Source organism: Leiobunum rupestre, chromosome 8 (genome assembly GCF_980474605.1).
Source record: "Leiobunum rupestre chromosome 8, qqLeiRupe1.1.hap1, whole genome shotgun sequence".
Taxonomy (NCBI): domain Eukaryota; kingdom Metazoa; phylum Arthropoda; class Arachnida; order Opiliones; family Sclerosomatidae; genus Leiobunum; species Leiobunum rupestre.
In genome coordinates, this window is record NC_143391.1 from 16804625 (window position 1) to 16819292 (window position 14668).

Genomic DNA, 14668 nt, shown 5'->3' on the forward strand with positions numbered 1-14668 from the left:
GTTTCAAAATTCCGTATGCAGTTGGCGCTAGTTGCGTTTGAACCCCTCCGTCTTGCGCGAGTTCACGGTCACTGACGAAATCGATTTCGCAAAATTCGCAGCTCTCCGCAACTCTATTCCTCCAAGATTCAATACACCCTTTTGAAACTACCACGGCCAAGTTTGATTACATAAGGTGTTGACACTAAAACAAATTGTGAATGATAATGGTTGGCCGTGTTTTTTTCGGATAGCCTCAATCTACGTACTGCCAATTTGTAACATGTAATGTTAAAAAACGTGGTCATCGAAATTTTCCCAAAACTGCACCGAAATAAAAGTTGTTTACAAACAACATGGCTGAGGTTTCTAAAAGAGAAGCCAGAAAGTGTGCTTTAAAAAACAGAATACAGTTAAAAGAAAAAGAAAGAACTCTAATCAAACAGGTGACTTTTTAAGAAATATTTTATGATAAATATAAAGCATAATCATATAAGTAGAAAATACAAAAGCATTATCTTCGCACTCACCACAATATACAATTATTATTTCTACTACAGGTTCGAAAGATACTGAAGAAGAATAATGAAGATCGAACAAAGGAAGAAACAAAGGTTTTACAAGAGTATCCTGAAGCTGTATCACAAGTTACTGAAAGAATTTCAAAACAGACCCAACTAAAAGATCGCCTGAAAGAAGTGGAAGATGATCCACTTGATTTAGCTTCTAAATGTGGCTTATTAGCTGAAGCTATTAAAAATGCTGATTTTGTAGTTGTTTATACTGGTGCTGGAATCAGCACTGTAAGTAAAAGAAATTTCTTATTACATTAAATGAAGGTTTAAATAGAATTGCTTTTAGGCTGCAAAAATTCCAGATTACAGAGGACCTTCAGGTGTTTGGACACTTTTGAAGAAAGGGCAAGAGATAAAGTGAATATGAAGCTACCAAAACTATTAATGGATATGCACGTATTGATGCATTTCTTTAACATTTTAAGATATCGCGATTTATCAGAAGCTAGCCCCACCTTTGCTCATATGGCTTTATTTGAATTATATAAACGAAACCTAATTAGACATGTTGTGTCTCAAAACTGTGATGGCCTGCATATGCGTAGTGGTCTACCTCAAAAAGCCCTCTCTGAAGTTCATGGTAGTATGTACATCGAGGTATGAAATCCTTATGGTTTCAAACCTTACTTGAATGTATTGTAAATTATTGGGTTTCTTTCAGGTTTGTACATCTTGTAAACCAATGTGCCAATACATCAGAACATTTGATGTTACTGAAAAAACATCTCTTCATCGTCATAAAACTGGACGTAAATGTGGCAAGTGCGCTCAAGATTTAAAGGACACCATAGTGCATTTTGGGGAGAGGGGCAAATTAAGATGGCCTTTGAACTGGGAAGGAGCGGCTAAGGCCTCAAAGAAAGCTGATCTAATTCTGTGCTTAGGCAGTTCATTAAAGGTGTGTGTGTGTTCTTGTTTTTTTTTGTACAGGTAAGGGGTGAAATAAACATTAAATTCTATAAATTTTAAATTAAAAGGTTTTGAAGAGATATCCGTGTTTATGGTTTTCCGAAGGGGAAAAAGCTTCAATATACATTGTCAATTTACAATGGACACCTAAGGATGAACAAGCTGAGCTAAAAATAAATGGAAAGTGTGATGACATTATGAAAAAAGTTATGGATTATTTAAAGATACCTGTTCCAGAATACATTAGGTATATTTCAAATTTATTAGTTTTCTCAACTAACATAGAAACATTTGACAAAATTTTCCTCTTTGTAGGGAAAAAGATCCTTTATTTGCTTTAGCCACTCCTTTGAGACCAAGGGAAGAAAAAACTGCCACCACCAATCGTTTAACGAAAGATGGTGTTTTGCAAAAACTAGCTTTAAAAGCTAATGACAGTTCAAATAATGAGTCATCATCAGAAGATAATAAACCTGGTACAGATATAGAGACTCTTAATGGTGTTGGTTTATTAGGTAAACATAGTGTAAATATTCGTATTAAAAAAACTGAAATAAAATCTGAAGATTCTCAAGAAAGTCAGGAAGATAGTGACGTACCAATTAAAAAAATTAAAACTGCCAGTGGTGGGTGGTATGGTAAAGGAGTTGCTAAACTACGCAAAAATAAGTACAAAAAATTAACCAAGTGATATTAACATATGCATGTAAACAAGGTTATTCTATTACATGTACTTGATCTCTTGCAAGAAAAAATGCAATTCATAATACTTATGGTTGCTTATTTAGTACCTTTTATTTTGTTCATTTATAATTATTCCATCATGTGTCTAAGAAACAGTATTTTTTCTAGGTATCTTTTTGTGCGTAACATTGTCTTATGTTAATTACGCCTTATGGTTTTCTACAATTTTTTTAATAATTTATTTTTCTTCTGGATAAAGTCACTGATGGCTGTGATATAATTTGCAAAAATATTGCGGTACAAAGACCTTTTACCTCAATAAAACAATTGTTTTTTGTTTTTCTACATACAAATTTAACTTGAAATTATTTTCCTAAGCATATCTGGGTTGTCCTTAAAATTAAATACCATTTCAGTGGTTAAAGGAGTAACATTTACACCCAAACATTTTAACTGTCTGATTTTAGTTTCCATTAAACCAATGGGTTTTTCTTCACCATTAATACAAACTGTTTTATCTAAAATTTCAAAACTAGTTAATGGGTAATCTTGATAAAGGTTCAAATCTTCCATATCCAAGTTAGTTTTATCCAATATACTCGGTAAAGGATGCAGTTGGCCATTCTTTGCAAAAACCACAATGCTAGCTAATTTTATGTGGGGTAAGAGAAACATGCATTTAACCTCTTTTCCAGTAACATTAAATAAACCCATTATTAAATCGATGAGTAAACTTAATCCCTCCCTATTCCTTAACTCTTTAAACAAAGGGCGCTTTAGTCGACCAGAAACCAGTTCTAAAGTTCGTTTACTTAATAATTTGCCATGGAATTTTGAATATTCAATTAAAATTGAAAAATTCAGATAGTACAACTGATGAAGTGGTTTTTCTTTTCCTAAATTTAAACAACTGAAAATTACATCTTCACTGAAAACTAAAGAAATAATGCTATCTGGATAGATATTATAAGTACTAAAGGAGACTAGAGTGTCAACTAAATATTGGGGATTTTTAACAAATTCATTTTGGTTTTTATCTATCATCACCACAAAAGGTTTGAATGACATATCTGAGCACAGATGATTTACATTACTCAATGCCCAGAGAAACCTAGTAATATCTTTATAGCGGGGATATACTGATGCATGAAGCTCAGAAACATTTTGAGTATCAATTGATTTGGCATTTTTCAATAGATCAATACCCCTTTCTTCTAATTTTTTAAATGCAACTGCATTGTAGTAACTTACGCTAGCAAAGGTTGCTAGAAAATGGGTGCATTCTGTAAAATTCATGGTTTCAAACTTCAACAATACAAAATCTACCAGATTGTCCCATAAAGACGGATCCCAAAATTGAGAATAGCGCATTGCTTTCAACACTGATATTAATTCAAAACTTTCTGCATTATCTAAATTTTTGACAGTTGAGAAGCAAATTGAGTTAAGCAAATCATCTGACAATTTGGTTTTCAATCTAAAATAGCAATGGCAAACCACAACCCATTCCTTAAAACTAATTTCATTCTTATGCTCTTCTAAAAACTTAACAAGAATATTAGCCCAATTAATCTTAGCTTGAGAAGCATAAAAAAGCATCATAATTAGCTGGGAAGGAGAAGTTTTTCCAAGGTCTTTCTTCCAGTAAGAGGGTAAAGTTGAAAAGAATCTCATATTCCTATTAAATGCTTCTAAACCCATTAATATATGAAATGAAGAAAGTATTTTCAATGTTTCTGATGTAGTCATTTTCAAATGTATAGAGGCAAATTCCTTATCAAGGTTTTGAATATCTGTCCGTATTTTGGAAAAATGTTTCTTATTGGTAATAAGGTTATTCAAATCTTTTTCCAAACAAATTAGTTTAGAGGTTTTGGTACTGTCCGAGTCTTCATCATTTCCTTTCTTAGTTTCGTTAAGTATTGAAGTTATTGAGTCTTTATACTTTGGATTAGAAACAAAAAGTCCATAAGTATATTGCAAGAACTTGTCATCATATTTGGTGGGTGGTAGATACTTTGGTAGCACATAAAGTGTGCATAATCGTGTAATATCATAGACCAAAATATTATTTCTTCTTGGAAATCTATTTAAAGTTCTTGTAACCAGTACATGCGTATTAAACACTCGAATAGGCACCAATTTAACAGTATTGGTTTGTAAGAAAATGCGCAAAAACATTTTTGGCACTATATCTTTGGAATATCAAAATGGCACATATTTTTATACTTCATTAAAAGTTCTTGTTTAAGAATCAACTGCTTTCGTAAACCCTCCAACTGTTTAAGTTGGTCCTCTTTGCTATAGTTTATCCCGGGCAATTTTTGAATTTGTTCTCTGCACTGTTGAAGCTTGCTCCTAAGCTCTTGTAATTTTTGGCTGTTGTCGAAACCCTCCCTAGGTTTTGGGCTGCTATCATTTAGGATGTCTCTTTCAATACTCCTATAGCCAGGTAAAACCAAGGCTTATCAGTAAAATATTCAAAATGGCTTAATTTTATTTTTCTTCATATTTCTAAAACATATTGCGTCAAGGCGTAATTTCTACCACCAATACAACCCTTTATAGTTTTAAAAATATAATTACCCTCTAATAATATCATAAACAACTGGAAGGAAGTCAGCTGCCACGTCTTCTGACATTTTTCAAAAAGAAATACTCGAAATAGCCAAGCAGCAGACCACAAAGCAGACGTAAATTATTTCTTCGAAGTGGCGCTTTCTGCAGCTATCCTCTAACTTTCCTTAGTTTTGGTTTTCGTATCGCAACTTCCACTTTGAACACATGGCCCTGTTTTAAGTCCAATGTCCAATTGTTAAATGTCAAAAATTGATTGTAGGTTCTGTAATGCATACATTGTCATTGATTTATTTATCCTGTAATTTTTGAAAAAATGATAACCAACAACATTGAACATGGTAAATTTACTTTAAATCATTTTATTTTTACCAATTGTATTCATATTTACCTTAATCAGGAATTAGAGGTTAAAGAATTCCTTCAAAAAAAACATTATTTTTATTTCCGGGAACTTCAAAACTTTTCAAGTGAGCTTCCAGTGTAAGTTAAAATTATGCCCAAGAAATCCCCAAATTAACTTATGTTATGATCTTAGGACCTATCAACAAAGGTTGCCTTATGAATTATTATCAAATTTGGCGAATTCCCTACTAGATGAAAACATATTTGAAATAGTTAGGGGTCTTAAAGAAATTCAACAAATGACAGAGAGGCAACTTATTGAAAGGAGGATGAAAATGGTCAACACAAACAAAGGTAATTGCCATTTCTCATTTTCGGTTGAAAAAATTCAAAGCCCATGAATATATTTGATCTGTTTCACAACTTTACCAAGAATTAAAAAACGAATTGGTTAAGAAACACAGGGAACAATTATCTGATGAAAGTTTAACATCACAGCCAGCGCAAATTGCGACAGCTATTTTAGCCAGACAAGAGAAGGAAAGAGAAGTTTGTGTTATATATGAATTAAGGATCTTTTTTGTCCCTTATTTTTAAACATTAAAATTTAGGATTTAGAAAAGTATCTTGAGGATTCAGAAACAAAATTAGACATGAAAATAGTGATGGAACTGGATCAAACAGTAAGACGCTATCATATAACTGATAAAATTTGAAGTGTATTTGTTGTCATCACATTATATAGGTTAGTGATCAGCAGGTGACATTGCACCAAGCTGGTGTTCCTGGCTTTTACGTCTCAAACAATCCAAATGATATTAGAATTATGATGTATTTACTGGATTTCATTAATAGACTACAGAATAAAGAAATACCAGATTTGTAGGCATTAACCAATTTCATAATAAATGGTTCAAAATTCCATGTTCAATATTTTCTGGCAAAATTTTATATTAGCTCCAATTGCTGGAGGGGGGGGGGATGCACTTGCATATTATTTTTGTTGTGCAAACGTAATTTCAAGGAGTTAAGTGATGCAAAAACCCTTAAGAAAAATTAGGAGAAACTACAGTGGGACACTCGACTACAACAAAAACGTTATTTTTCAGTTAAAAACGGGCTTCACAGATAAACTATAAGAACCAAAGTATCTATAGAAACAAACTTGGCGCCCCTCAGCCCCATACTTAACTAAAAAACGATACAAGGCCAATAACTACAAATGTATTTTAGCTAGGAATTTCAAACTTTCAGGACGCTTAGAGCATACAGGGAGTCACTTGACAACGGAAATTTCCATGACCTTCAACCATGTCTTCAAGTTCATTTAAAATTTATCTCGAGAGCCATTAAAGAAACAAAGTTGGTTTCAACTAGAAAAGTGTTCCCCTTCACATTTAAGGTGTAAATAACTTTGATGCTTCCTTATTTTACCACTAACCAGTGGTGAAGTCGGGCCAGGGCGTCGCCCAGGTGCTTTTTTCAAAGGCAGGGCCCCGCCCCACCTAGGTTTTTCCGTTTCCCCAGGGCGCGCCATGCCTCTTTTTTTTCCTACTTGCCAGGGCGCACCTTGCTTCTATTCCGTAAATCATTTTTCTCGAATAAAGGGTTATAAATTTTTGCACGTTGGAAAATACCATAACAATCTCAAATCATTGCCTAGGTACGGTCAGCTTCGATCACGCTATTAATCGAAGTTGGACGTACATTTATAGGTTCAAGGTTTTATTTTTGACTTAGAGTACACCCCTTTAAAACGGGGCGGCATCACCAAAATGGGAGCACAGTCGAAGAAAAAAACAAAAAATCACACAGAACAATTTTTAACTTTACAGAGTTAAAAACACTTATATTTTTATTATTATTTTATTATATAAGTGTCATCATAAACATGGAACATTTTTATATATACAGTATCTTTGATGAAAGGTGATCCAAAACTAACGCAGGCAAATCAGCAACATCCTGAATATAAAAAGGCACGAGCTTGTCGACGATACTTGTCAGTATTAATTTGCCAGAGAGCTAGGATGTGTAATGTAGAGGTCATCATAGTTTGTGAACCCCAGGATGTCACATAAATCTGTTTTCGGGGTGCTTACTCTCCACATAAACACTTAAATTAAAACCATTTCTCTAAATTCATTGGTTCTCGTGATAAACTTAGAATGAATTGAATGTCATCCGAGTTTGCAAATTCCTACTAGATGAGTATGTGTAGCAACTTTAGATACTCTAGCATGAGTACTTTTCTAGTTAATAGCCATTCAACCTGGTCTCTGGTACATTAATTATTTTCATCACGACCTTAATGCTTTGGTTTAAATTCCCTAGACTGGTAATTGGTCGAATTAGGTGGTATCAAAGCTATTTAGACCTAAAATGTGACGGGGAACACTTTTCTAATTGAAACCAACTTTGTATCTCTAATGGTTCTCGAGATAAATTTTAATTGACGTTGACGACATGGTTCAAGGTCATGGAAATTTCCGTTATCAAGTGACCCCCTGTACGTTCTATGTGTCCTGAAAATTTAAAATTGCTAGATAAAATACATTTACAAATTACGTAACGCGGTAGGGGGGAGGAGGGGTTTGTGCAAGCGTTACGAATTGTTACGTGGGGGGGAGGGAGGGTTCACTAAAATGTTACGTAACACATCTTATTTTTCATATCGTAGAATAAAATTTTCATCACTTTCAGAAAAAGTCGCAATTGACCCATAACAAAAGAGGGGCCACAGGCTAGGCTTAAGTGAGACCTCTGGACGGAACATCCTGTTTGTGACGTTTTAAACCACGTGACCGCCATTGAAATATACAGGCGGAAGTAAGGAAACGGATGGTCCGTCCAAATGCTGGGTGGCCAGGTAAAAATGTTAATTTTCGGCCCCCCAACTTTCATCATGGGTCTATTATTAAAAGCATAAGCATTTTCATTTGTTTCAAATGACCTTGATCTACAGTTTCGCCTATTTTCACACGCCCGGGATGGACAAAGGTGCGAGAACGATTAGTAAAATTTAGAACCTGGTCTTATTGTACTTAATTACCAGTATATTAGTTGTTTTGAACTATAATAATATAAGGGGGGGGTCGATATTTGTTACGTAATTTAAGAAGAGGGGTCTTTCCATTTGTTACTTTTTGTTACGAAGGGGAGGGGAGGAGTCTAAAAAGTGGTTTTTCTGCGTTACGTAATTTGTGAACAGCCCCTTTTGATTTATTGGTCATGTAAATCGTATTACATTTACATCGTTGGTTAATCTAGCGGAATCGTACGGATTATATTGATATCGTAACTAGTGAAATTGTGAAATATTAGTATTAAATTATTAATGTAAAATAGCCCCCCCCCCCCCCCGTACTCTTTTAGTTCGTTGAGAGTCTTACTTCATTCCAAAAGATTCTTTGGAAAAACAAATTTCGGCGAAATGACGGTGGTCATTACAATACTAAAATTTAAAACTTTAAATTTGGTTTTCAATTTCCGCATTAAATTTCATAGGACGTATCATAGTCCCTAAATATGCAACTTGTATTAAGAACAATTAGGGGAAGCTATAATAACATTTTGCAATATTTTGTTCAAAGTGCACTTTTACCAAAGTCTCGCAAGCCACCACCTCCCTTAGAAAATTCTACACCCTTTTTACCCTTTCAATGACAAACATTCGCCGTTGGAAACCAACCAAGCAAATTAAATAAAACACTGCTTGGGCTTACGCGATCGTCTTTGTTAAAACAACATTGGACACCAGCCAAAAGTCGATGTTGTACTTGTATCGTTACGTCGCTTTGCCGTGTCAATGCGCGGCTTAAAAGTCCCTTCTCAACCCTTTGGGAACAAAACCTTGGAAATCTCTAACCCTTTCACACCCAGAGGAAACGAAAGGGAAAGGATTCAACGACAAAAAGTGAGCTAATGGAGTTCCGGGTCTCTAGCAACCCTTTTTCTGGCACTCCGAGCCCCGAGTTTAGATTTTTTCAGCCGCCGAAGGCTCCACGAAGGTCAGAAAGAGGCCCCGCAACGCTTTCAGGGCCGATTTGCCGCACTTCGCGAACGTTAGGAGCGCTTCCGAATTATCAGCCGCTAACGCGCTCGGCTCACGGCCGCAATTTCCTACTCAAGGGCGCTCAACAAAACACTTTTAAAAGACTATAATTTAATATCCAACGGCCCTGCACGAAATATTTATATCTCAATTTAACGGTTTCATGCCAAGCATAATAGTTTTGTTAGTAAATTAACAGCGCAGTATCGTGTTAAAGCTTCTAGACAACTATTACATGTTCCATTTTATAACAAATGCTCCTAATAAAACCGAAAGGGTGCATTGGGAACATCTGAAATACCAGTTTAATTATTCTGACTGATTTAGTAACTGGCCAAATAATAACGTGCATATAATTAATTTTAATAAGCGCGTCAGTTATCCAAAATTACTACTTAAGCTATTTGTGGAGTGACGTCATACCAATAAAGTAAAGCGCCTCTAGCGACAAAAATAGGAAACACAAATAAGATTTATCACACGCCGTGGCTACCGACTACTTTTCACTTGTTCTGGGATTTCGGAATAGCGTACTCCGATTCTGTGGTGGCGGGGTAAAAACGTTTTCCCAAAATGGCTGCCTATGGCCATTTTATTAGATAAATTCTAGATAAGTGGACGATTTTATCAGTTTGCTCTCTTTATTTCTGCTTTTAAGGAATAGTAAAAAATGTAACCACATTACTCTGACCGTGACGATTCTAATCGTTCGCGGTGTAAAGTAAATTTTTTTCTACTAGAACAAAGTAAAAGTATTACTTTACCTTTTGTTTCAGAACCAGCGACTCTAAGGCAAAGATCACTTACTAGTCTGAAATCCTCCAAAAATGGGTGATCGCTCTAAAAATGGATCTCATTAAAATTTTGCAGATAAAAAACTGACACACTCATTTGGAATATAAATATATTGATAATACACGGAATTATAGTCTACCCCTGTAACTGCTTTAAACACGCTTCAACTTTATAATTAAGGAAGTAACATTCCGAAGCTCTTTATTCTGGTTGGCGTCTGTTTCACGGGGAAAGCGATGGCCTTTGAAGTCGATATGACCCTAAGTTACCCAACAGGCGGTTCTCGGACTGAAGACCTCTCTTTGCGTCCTTACCGGCTGTCTCCACGAGTCAGGGACGCATCTGAGAGGGTCAACGATCGCGCCAACCAAGGATAGAGCTACCTAAAATAACTGTCCTTGACCGAGACCTTCGGAGCTTTCCCTTTTCTTCGCTACCCGATGAGCCCACTCTGCTCCTTCCGGGGAGACGACGGAAGAGTCTAAAATTGTTCGCTCCGACGCTTTGCCTCATGTCACGCGCCTTTTTGATTATTCGACATTTCTTTTTGCCGTTTATTTAATAAGTATTTTTAAAACTTAAATGCACACGATTAAATTAAAAATGATAACCCTCATTAGTCAGGAAATAAGAAATTAATAATAAGTGAATAAACAATAAAGAATCTTTCATCTTATTAAAGTTTAGTTAAGTGTTTTTTACTTCGCCTAAGTGTACACTATCCTCCCACGTACTGGTTCAATTTTTACTGAGAGCAATTTCTGAAATGACCACAAATTTTTGGTGGACCTATGACTAACAAGGAGACTACCCGAGGTGTTACACACCGATTTGGTTCAAACTCGGGGCATTGGTTGTAACTTGAAAAATCCTAATGGGATTTTATTCAATGGGCAACGGTTTTGCCATGGCAACGAAAAATGTTTTTGACAACTTAAAATGGAAATTTTCCCATTGAAAATAACATGGAATTTTGACCGATTCCAAGGGTCCCACCCTGTGAAACATTTTACAAAATTGAGAAAAAATTAAAAAACCAAAATTATAAAAAAATTGGTCACATTTTTATCAATTTTTAAAATATTTTTCACAGCGAAATCGGTCAAAATCCCATGTTATTTTAAGTTGTCAAAAAATTTTTCGTTGCCATGGCAAACCCGTTGCCCATTGAAAAAATCCCTTTAGGATTTTTCAAGTTACATGAAGGTCTACCAATCCCCCGAGTTTGAACAAACTCGGTGTGTAACACCTCGGGTAGTCTCCTGTAAGTCATGCCTAGTGGCGTGTATTATTTTTTTAAAGTGCGTATTTTAGCCGTTAGAGACACTTATCTTTTTGGTTATGACGCGGTGGAGTAACTATAAAAATTGGGCCTCCCTTTATGTCACCATGAAGTAATAGTGGTCACTGATATTTCACTCATCGTGGCGGATCGCTGCGCTTTTGCTCTCCTATAATTAACGCGGACCCCACCTAGTTACGCCACTGGTATGACGACAATTTACATCACTTCACACATAGTTAATCAGTAATTAGCCTTTTCAATTACCATAGAACGAACACTTCACTTAGCTAATGAATTTTCGCCTGCTAAGCAAGCGCCAGCTTAGTGAACTACGCTAATTATCGCGACTCAATTGTTAAAGGGAATATAACCTCTATCTCCCCCCCAAAAAGGTTCCAATATTTGCCGCTCTCTCCTATGGCTTTGTTGCGGAACTGGTTAAAAGTTATATTCCCTTTAATAAGGAATTTCTTATGGCAAATCTTTTATTTCTGCATACCTGAAATATTTAAAAGTAAAATCAAAGACTGCAAGATTAACCCTACTTTCTAATTAAAATCTATTATTCAAAAATAAAAATAGCAAGAATTTTCATAAATTTGCATAAAAGCTTTTCTAATATATCTTCGATTCTTGCAAAAATCACTAAACCAATACTAACATCTCCCCATCTACCATCTTCGCTATTATCCCCTCACCTCGATCTTCTAAGAATACACTTTCCCTTGAGGATAAAAAAGGTACTTGGAAGAATCCAAAACGGAGAGGGTGAGATCCTTGGAAATAGACTCAACCGCTCGCGACTTCGGTGAGGTACGTTCGGCGCAGTCCAACGAGAAAGCCCCCCCCCCCCCCATACGTTTTTCGAAGAAGCAGCCTTCCCACCTATCCGAATCCAGCTTACATAGTCATAGCCCAGCCACCAACGGCTTTTTCCAGTAGCGTGTCTCCCCTTCTGGGGATCTGGAGAGGTTGAGAGTGCCTTATCTATACGCCTGGGTGATCGGTCTATTATCGTGGGCTTCAATATTTCAAGGGGCGGGGGGACTCGATGGCGGTGGAGCCCTTTTCCTGACCCAGTTCTAGATTATCTGCGGCCTTCTACCTCCGTTCGGCGTCGCGACCCAAATTCCACCCTCCCTCTTCCGGGCCGGATACGAGGATGCGTCCCTCCCGCGATCCAGTACTGGCTTTCGGTGGCCTTCCCGCGGGTCCCCGGCCGCTCTCGTACCCATCACCGCGACCTAGACCATCTGCCCTCACCCAGCCGAGCGCCGCGGCCTTCGCCGTTCGGTGAAGAAAGGATCAAAGTGGATCCACCCGCGCCCGCCCACTCAACCAGCGCCCTCCTCCGACGAAGGATTATAACACGCGATAGCTTGTTTTTTTAGGCGCCTTTCAATGCTTTTTTTGTGGGTAACGTAACCTAGACGCGTAACAATAGACTGCCGCCACAAAGTAAAATCATTTTATTCGCCGATGCTCCGGGTACTATTCTCCTTTATACGTTTCGGGGTTACCCCTCGACCTTACAATAAACCCGCCAGAAGTAAATAAGGGGGAAGTATCGATCTAGACCATAAACGTGAAGCGTGGCTGTTCGAGGGTTAAAGGCAGTTTTCAATGGGAGTTAATTTCAGGTCAAACCACGGAATGCATACGCCGCGATATCGCTGAAATTTACGCGTAAATTACTCAACCTGACGATGTAAAATGTTACACCGTATGGGGATAAGTTACTTATTTATGAAGCATGTTTCTTCTCTGTAATAGTTTAATTGTGTCGTATTTTCACCCTCCCTATGTTTTCTTTCGAAACGTATTTGAAAAAATTAGCGGAAGCTTACCAAGTATACTCGTTTCAAGCGAATAACGTTAGCCGTTTATCAAGGTGGATACTTCTCTCAAAGACATGTTTTATATACTTATGATCCGCTTACCTATAATGGAATAGACCGGTAGATAGGGAATTTTAACTACGTGATGGACTGGTCGATGTTGGAAATGAGGGGAAACTTGGGAAATACTTTATGGCAGTGATTATAAATTCTTTCGTATCATCGTTTGATATTTATTTCCATGATTAAAATTAATCAAATATTTTACAGTTTTTAAGCCAAATAATTCAGTAGAAATATTATGTTTAGTCATTGACAGACATGTATTTTTGGACCATTTATTAATAGCGAAAGCCCTTAGTAGTTTAAAAAAAGGGGGACTTTCTTAATAAATTGTGTTAGATACTATATCTGTTTTACATAAATTTATTTAAAATAACTAACAATTAAAATATCACGCATTCAATATTAAGTATCAATCTGTACTGTTGTGTCCTATTGAAAAGGTGCACGCAAAGTGTAGAAGTAGACTAGTAGTGACAAATGTACAGGAACGTTTATAGCTTCACATATCAGCGTACGTAACTCGTTATAGGAGCGGTGTATTATTCAGCAGAGATTTCTAACGCTTACGGGCCTATTTTAGTTGGCATCCTCTATTTCCCAGCGCGTAGGGTTTATCGTTGGTCGGCACCAGGAGCCCCAAATACTCGCGTTCCAGGTTGATGGCTTTCAAGGGTAACCGAACGGGGTTTTTATTTTAAACTCGACTTCTTTACCTATTAGCCGAATTTCTCGTGGCCGAGCGTCGGCGAATTCTGGGTGACCCTCAAGGCCAGCGTCCCTGGAAAGTGGGGCGGCGAGACAGTCACCGACGCTTATTTAGGTCAAGCGAAGTTCGAAGAGGTGACTCCGTGACCAAGTAAGCTCTCTCGGTCCAATTAAAAGCGGCTGCGCGACCCTGAACCTCCGTTGGTCCAATTGCCCGCAACGCGCCGAGATATATTTGTACCGCGAGTCGCGAAACATAATAGAGGGCGTTCGGTCGCGAAAGATCTTCCCCCATTCGACGGTAATCTCGTTTCGTTTTACTTTGACCTTATTTTAATTCGGGATTTCGGGAGCGTTCGAGTTTAGCCAACGTTCCTTATTAAATATTACGCGATCTGGTTTACCAGACTATATCGCTATATAGAGTGCCAACGACCGAGATGTCAATGTTTCTCGGGGACTATACGGGCCAATATAGCGGTCAAGGCTTCTTCTCTCAGCCCGAGCGAATCCCCCCCGATTGGAACGCGCTTAATAATCCTTTATTTAGATTTGTAGAACAGTGTCGCGTCGAGCGTTCGAGACCTACTGACTGGCAATGCAAAGACCTCGTTCTTTCATTTTAATAGAGCGGTTGATGACTGAAATAGAAAGTTTATTGATTCGGGAAACGTTTCTGGGTCACGGCTACAACGTTCAATTTTTATTCACTTTCGCCCTAAAGACGAGCTCAATGCGCCATTTCTATGATTGGAGCCTTCGCATCTTTATAAACAGACCGCGGTTTTGGTATTTAACGAAAATAAATCGTTCCATTTATAAGTAGCGAAGGTTTCTCGAAGTCTGACCCGTTTGT

General features: G+C 37.2%; 4 protein-coding genes across 7 annotated transcripts; 2 read left to right on the forward strand and 2 right to left on the reverse strand.

The window, feature by feature from the left end:
* The first annotated feature begins 152 nt into the window (after nucleotides 1-152).
* On the forward strand, nucleotides 153-2154 carry Sirt7 (sirtuin 7). The gene is made up of 7 exons (XM_090156318.1): nucleotides 153-425; nucleotides 540-782; nucleotides 841-911; nucleotides 980-1151; nucleotides 1216-1452; nucleotides 1532-1710; nucleotides 1779-2154. The coding sequence occupies exons 1-7, from the start codon at nucleotides 336-338 to the stop codon at nucleotides 2152-2154; spliced, it is 1368 nt and encodes a 455-aa protein (XP_090012444.1). The 5' UTR covers nucleotides 153-335.
* Nucleotides 2155-2499: 345 nt separating this feature from the next.
* On the reverse strand, nucleotides 2500-4328 carry LOC149932518 (non-canonical pre-mRNAs endonuclease FASTKD5, mitochondrial-like). The gene has a single exon (XM_090156317.1). The coding sequence runs from the start codon at nucleotides 4326-4328 to the stop codon at nucleotides 2502-2504; it is 1827 nt and encodes a 608-aa protein (XP_090012443.1). The 3' UTR covers nucleotides 2500-2501.
* Nucleotides 4214-10372, reverse strand: MED9 (mediator complex subunit 9). Of its 2 annotated transcripts, none has more exons than XM_090156325.1 (3): nucleotides 9888-10372; nucleotides 4734-4989; nucleotides 4214-4589 (listed from the first exon to the last, which is right to left on the reverse strand). In XM_090156325.1, exons 2-3 carry the CDS (start codon nucleotides 4787-4789, stop codon nucleotides 4337-4339), a joined length of 309 nt encoding a protein of 102 aa, XP_090012451.1. In that variant the 5' UTR covers nucleotides 4790-4989; nucleotides 9888-10372; the 3' UTR covers nucleotides 4214-4336. The 2 variants fall into 2 exon arrangements, with proteins under 2 accessions (XP_090012451.1, XP_090012452.1); XM_090156326.1 differs by lacking the exon at nucleotides 9888-10372 and adding an exon at nucleotides 5003-5118 and having other exon boundaries at nucleotides 4734-4937.
* Nucleotides 4924-5991, forward strand: gdl (gonadal protein gdl). 3 transcript variants are annotated; one of them, XM_090156322.1, is made up of 6 exons: nucleotides 4924-5065; nucleotides 5132-5207; nucleotides 5263-5423; nucleotides 5503-5607; nucleotides 5679-5752; nucleotides 5815-5991. In XM_090156322.1, the coding sequence occupies exons 1-6, from the start codon at nucleotides 5041-5043 to the stop codon at nucleotides 5953-5955; spliced, it is 582 nt and encodes a 193-aa protein (XP_090012448.1). In that variant the 5' UTR covers nucleotides 4924-5040; the 3' UTR covers nucleotides 5956-5991. The 3 variants fall into 3 exon arrangements, with proteins under 3 accessions (XP_090012448.1, XP_090012450.1, XP_090012447.1); XM_090156324.1 differs by having other exon boundaries at nucleotides 4948-5065; nucleotides 5125-5207; nucleotides 5503-5618; nucleotides 5681-5752; XM_090156321.1 differs by having other exon boundaries at nucleotides 4948-5065; nucleotides 5503-5618; nucleotides 5681-5752.
* Nucleotides 10373-14668: the final 4296 nt, after the last annotated feature.

Bases quoted from the DNA above. Each gene is read 5' to 3' on its own strand.
- Sirt7 (XM_090156318.1), top strand. From the start codon at position 336: ATGGCTGAGGTTTCTAAAAGAGAAGCCAGAAAGTGTGCTTTAAAAAAC. The intron at 783-840 runs GTAAGTAAAAGA...AATTGCTTTTAG, and splicing joins CTGGTGCTGGAATCAGCACT to GCTGCAAAAATTCCAGATTA. The intron at 1,711-1,778 runs GTATATTTCAAA...TCCTCTTTGTAG, and splicing joins CCTGTTCCAGAATACATTAG to GGAAAAAGATCCTTTATTTG.
- LOC149932518 (XM_090156317.1), bottom strand. From the start codon at position 4,328: ATGTTTTTGCGCATTTTCTTACAAACCAATACTGTTAAATTGGTGCCT.
- MED9 (XM_090156325.1), bottom strand. From the start codon at position 4,789: ATGTCAGAAGACGTGGCAGCTGACTTCCTTCCAGTTGTTTATGATATT. The intron at 4,590-4,733 runs GTAATTATATTT...ACCTGGCTATAG, and splicing joins GTTTATGATATTATTAGAGG to GAGTATTGAAAGAGACATCC.
- gdl (XM_090156321.1), top strand. From the start codon at position 5,041: ATGATAACCAACAACATTGAACATG. The intron at 5,619-5,680 runs GTTTGTGTTATA...ATTAAAATTTAG, and splicing joins GACAAGAGAAGGAAAGAGAA to GATTTAGAAAAGTATCTTGA. The intron at 5,753-5,814 runs GTAAGACGCTAT...CACATTATATAG, and splicing joins TGATGGAACTGGATCAAACA to GTTAGTGATCAGCAGGTGAC.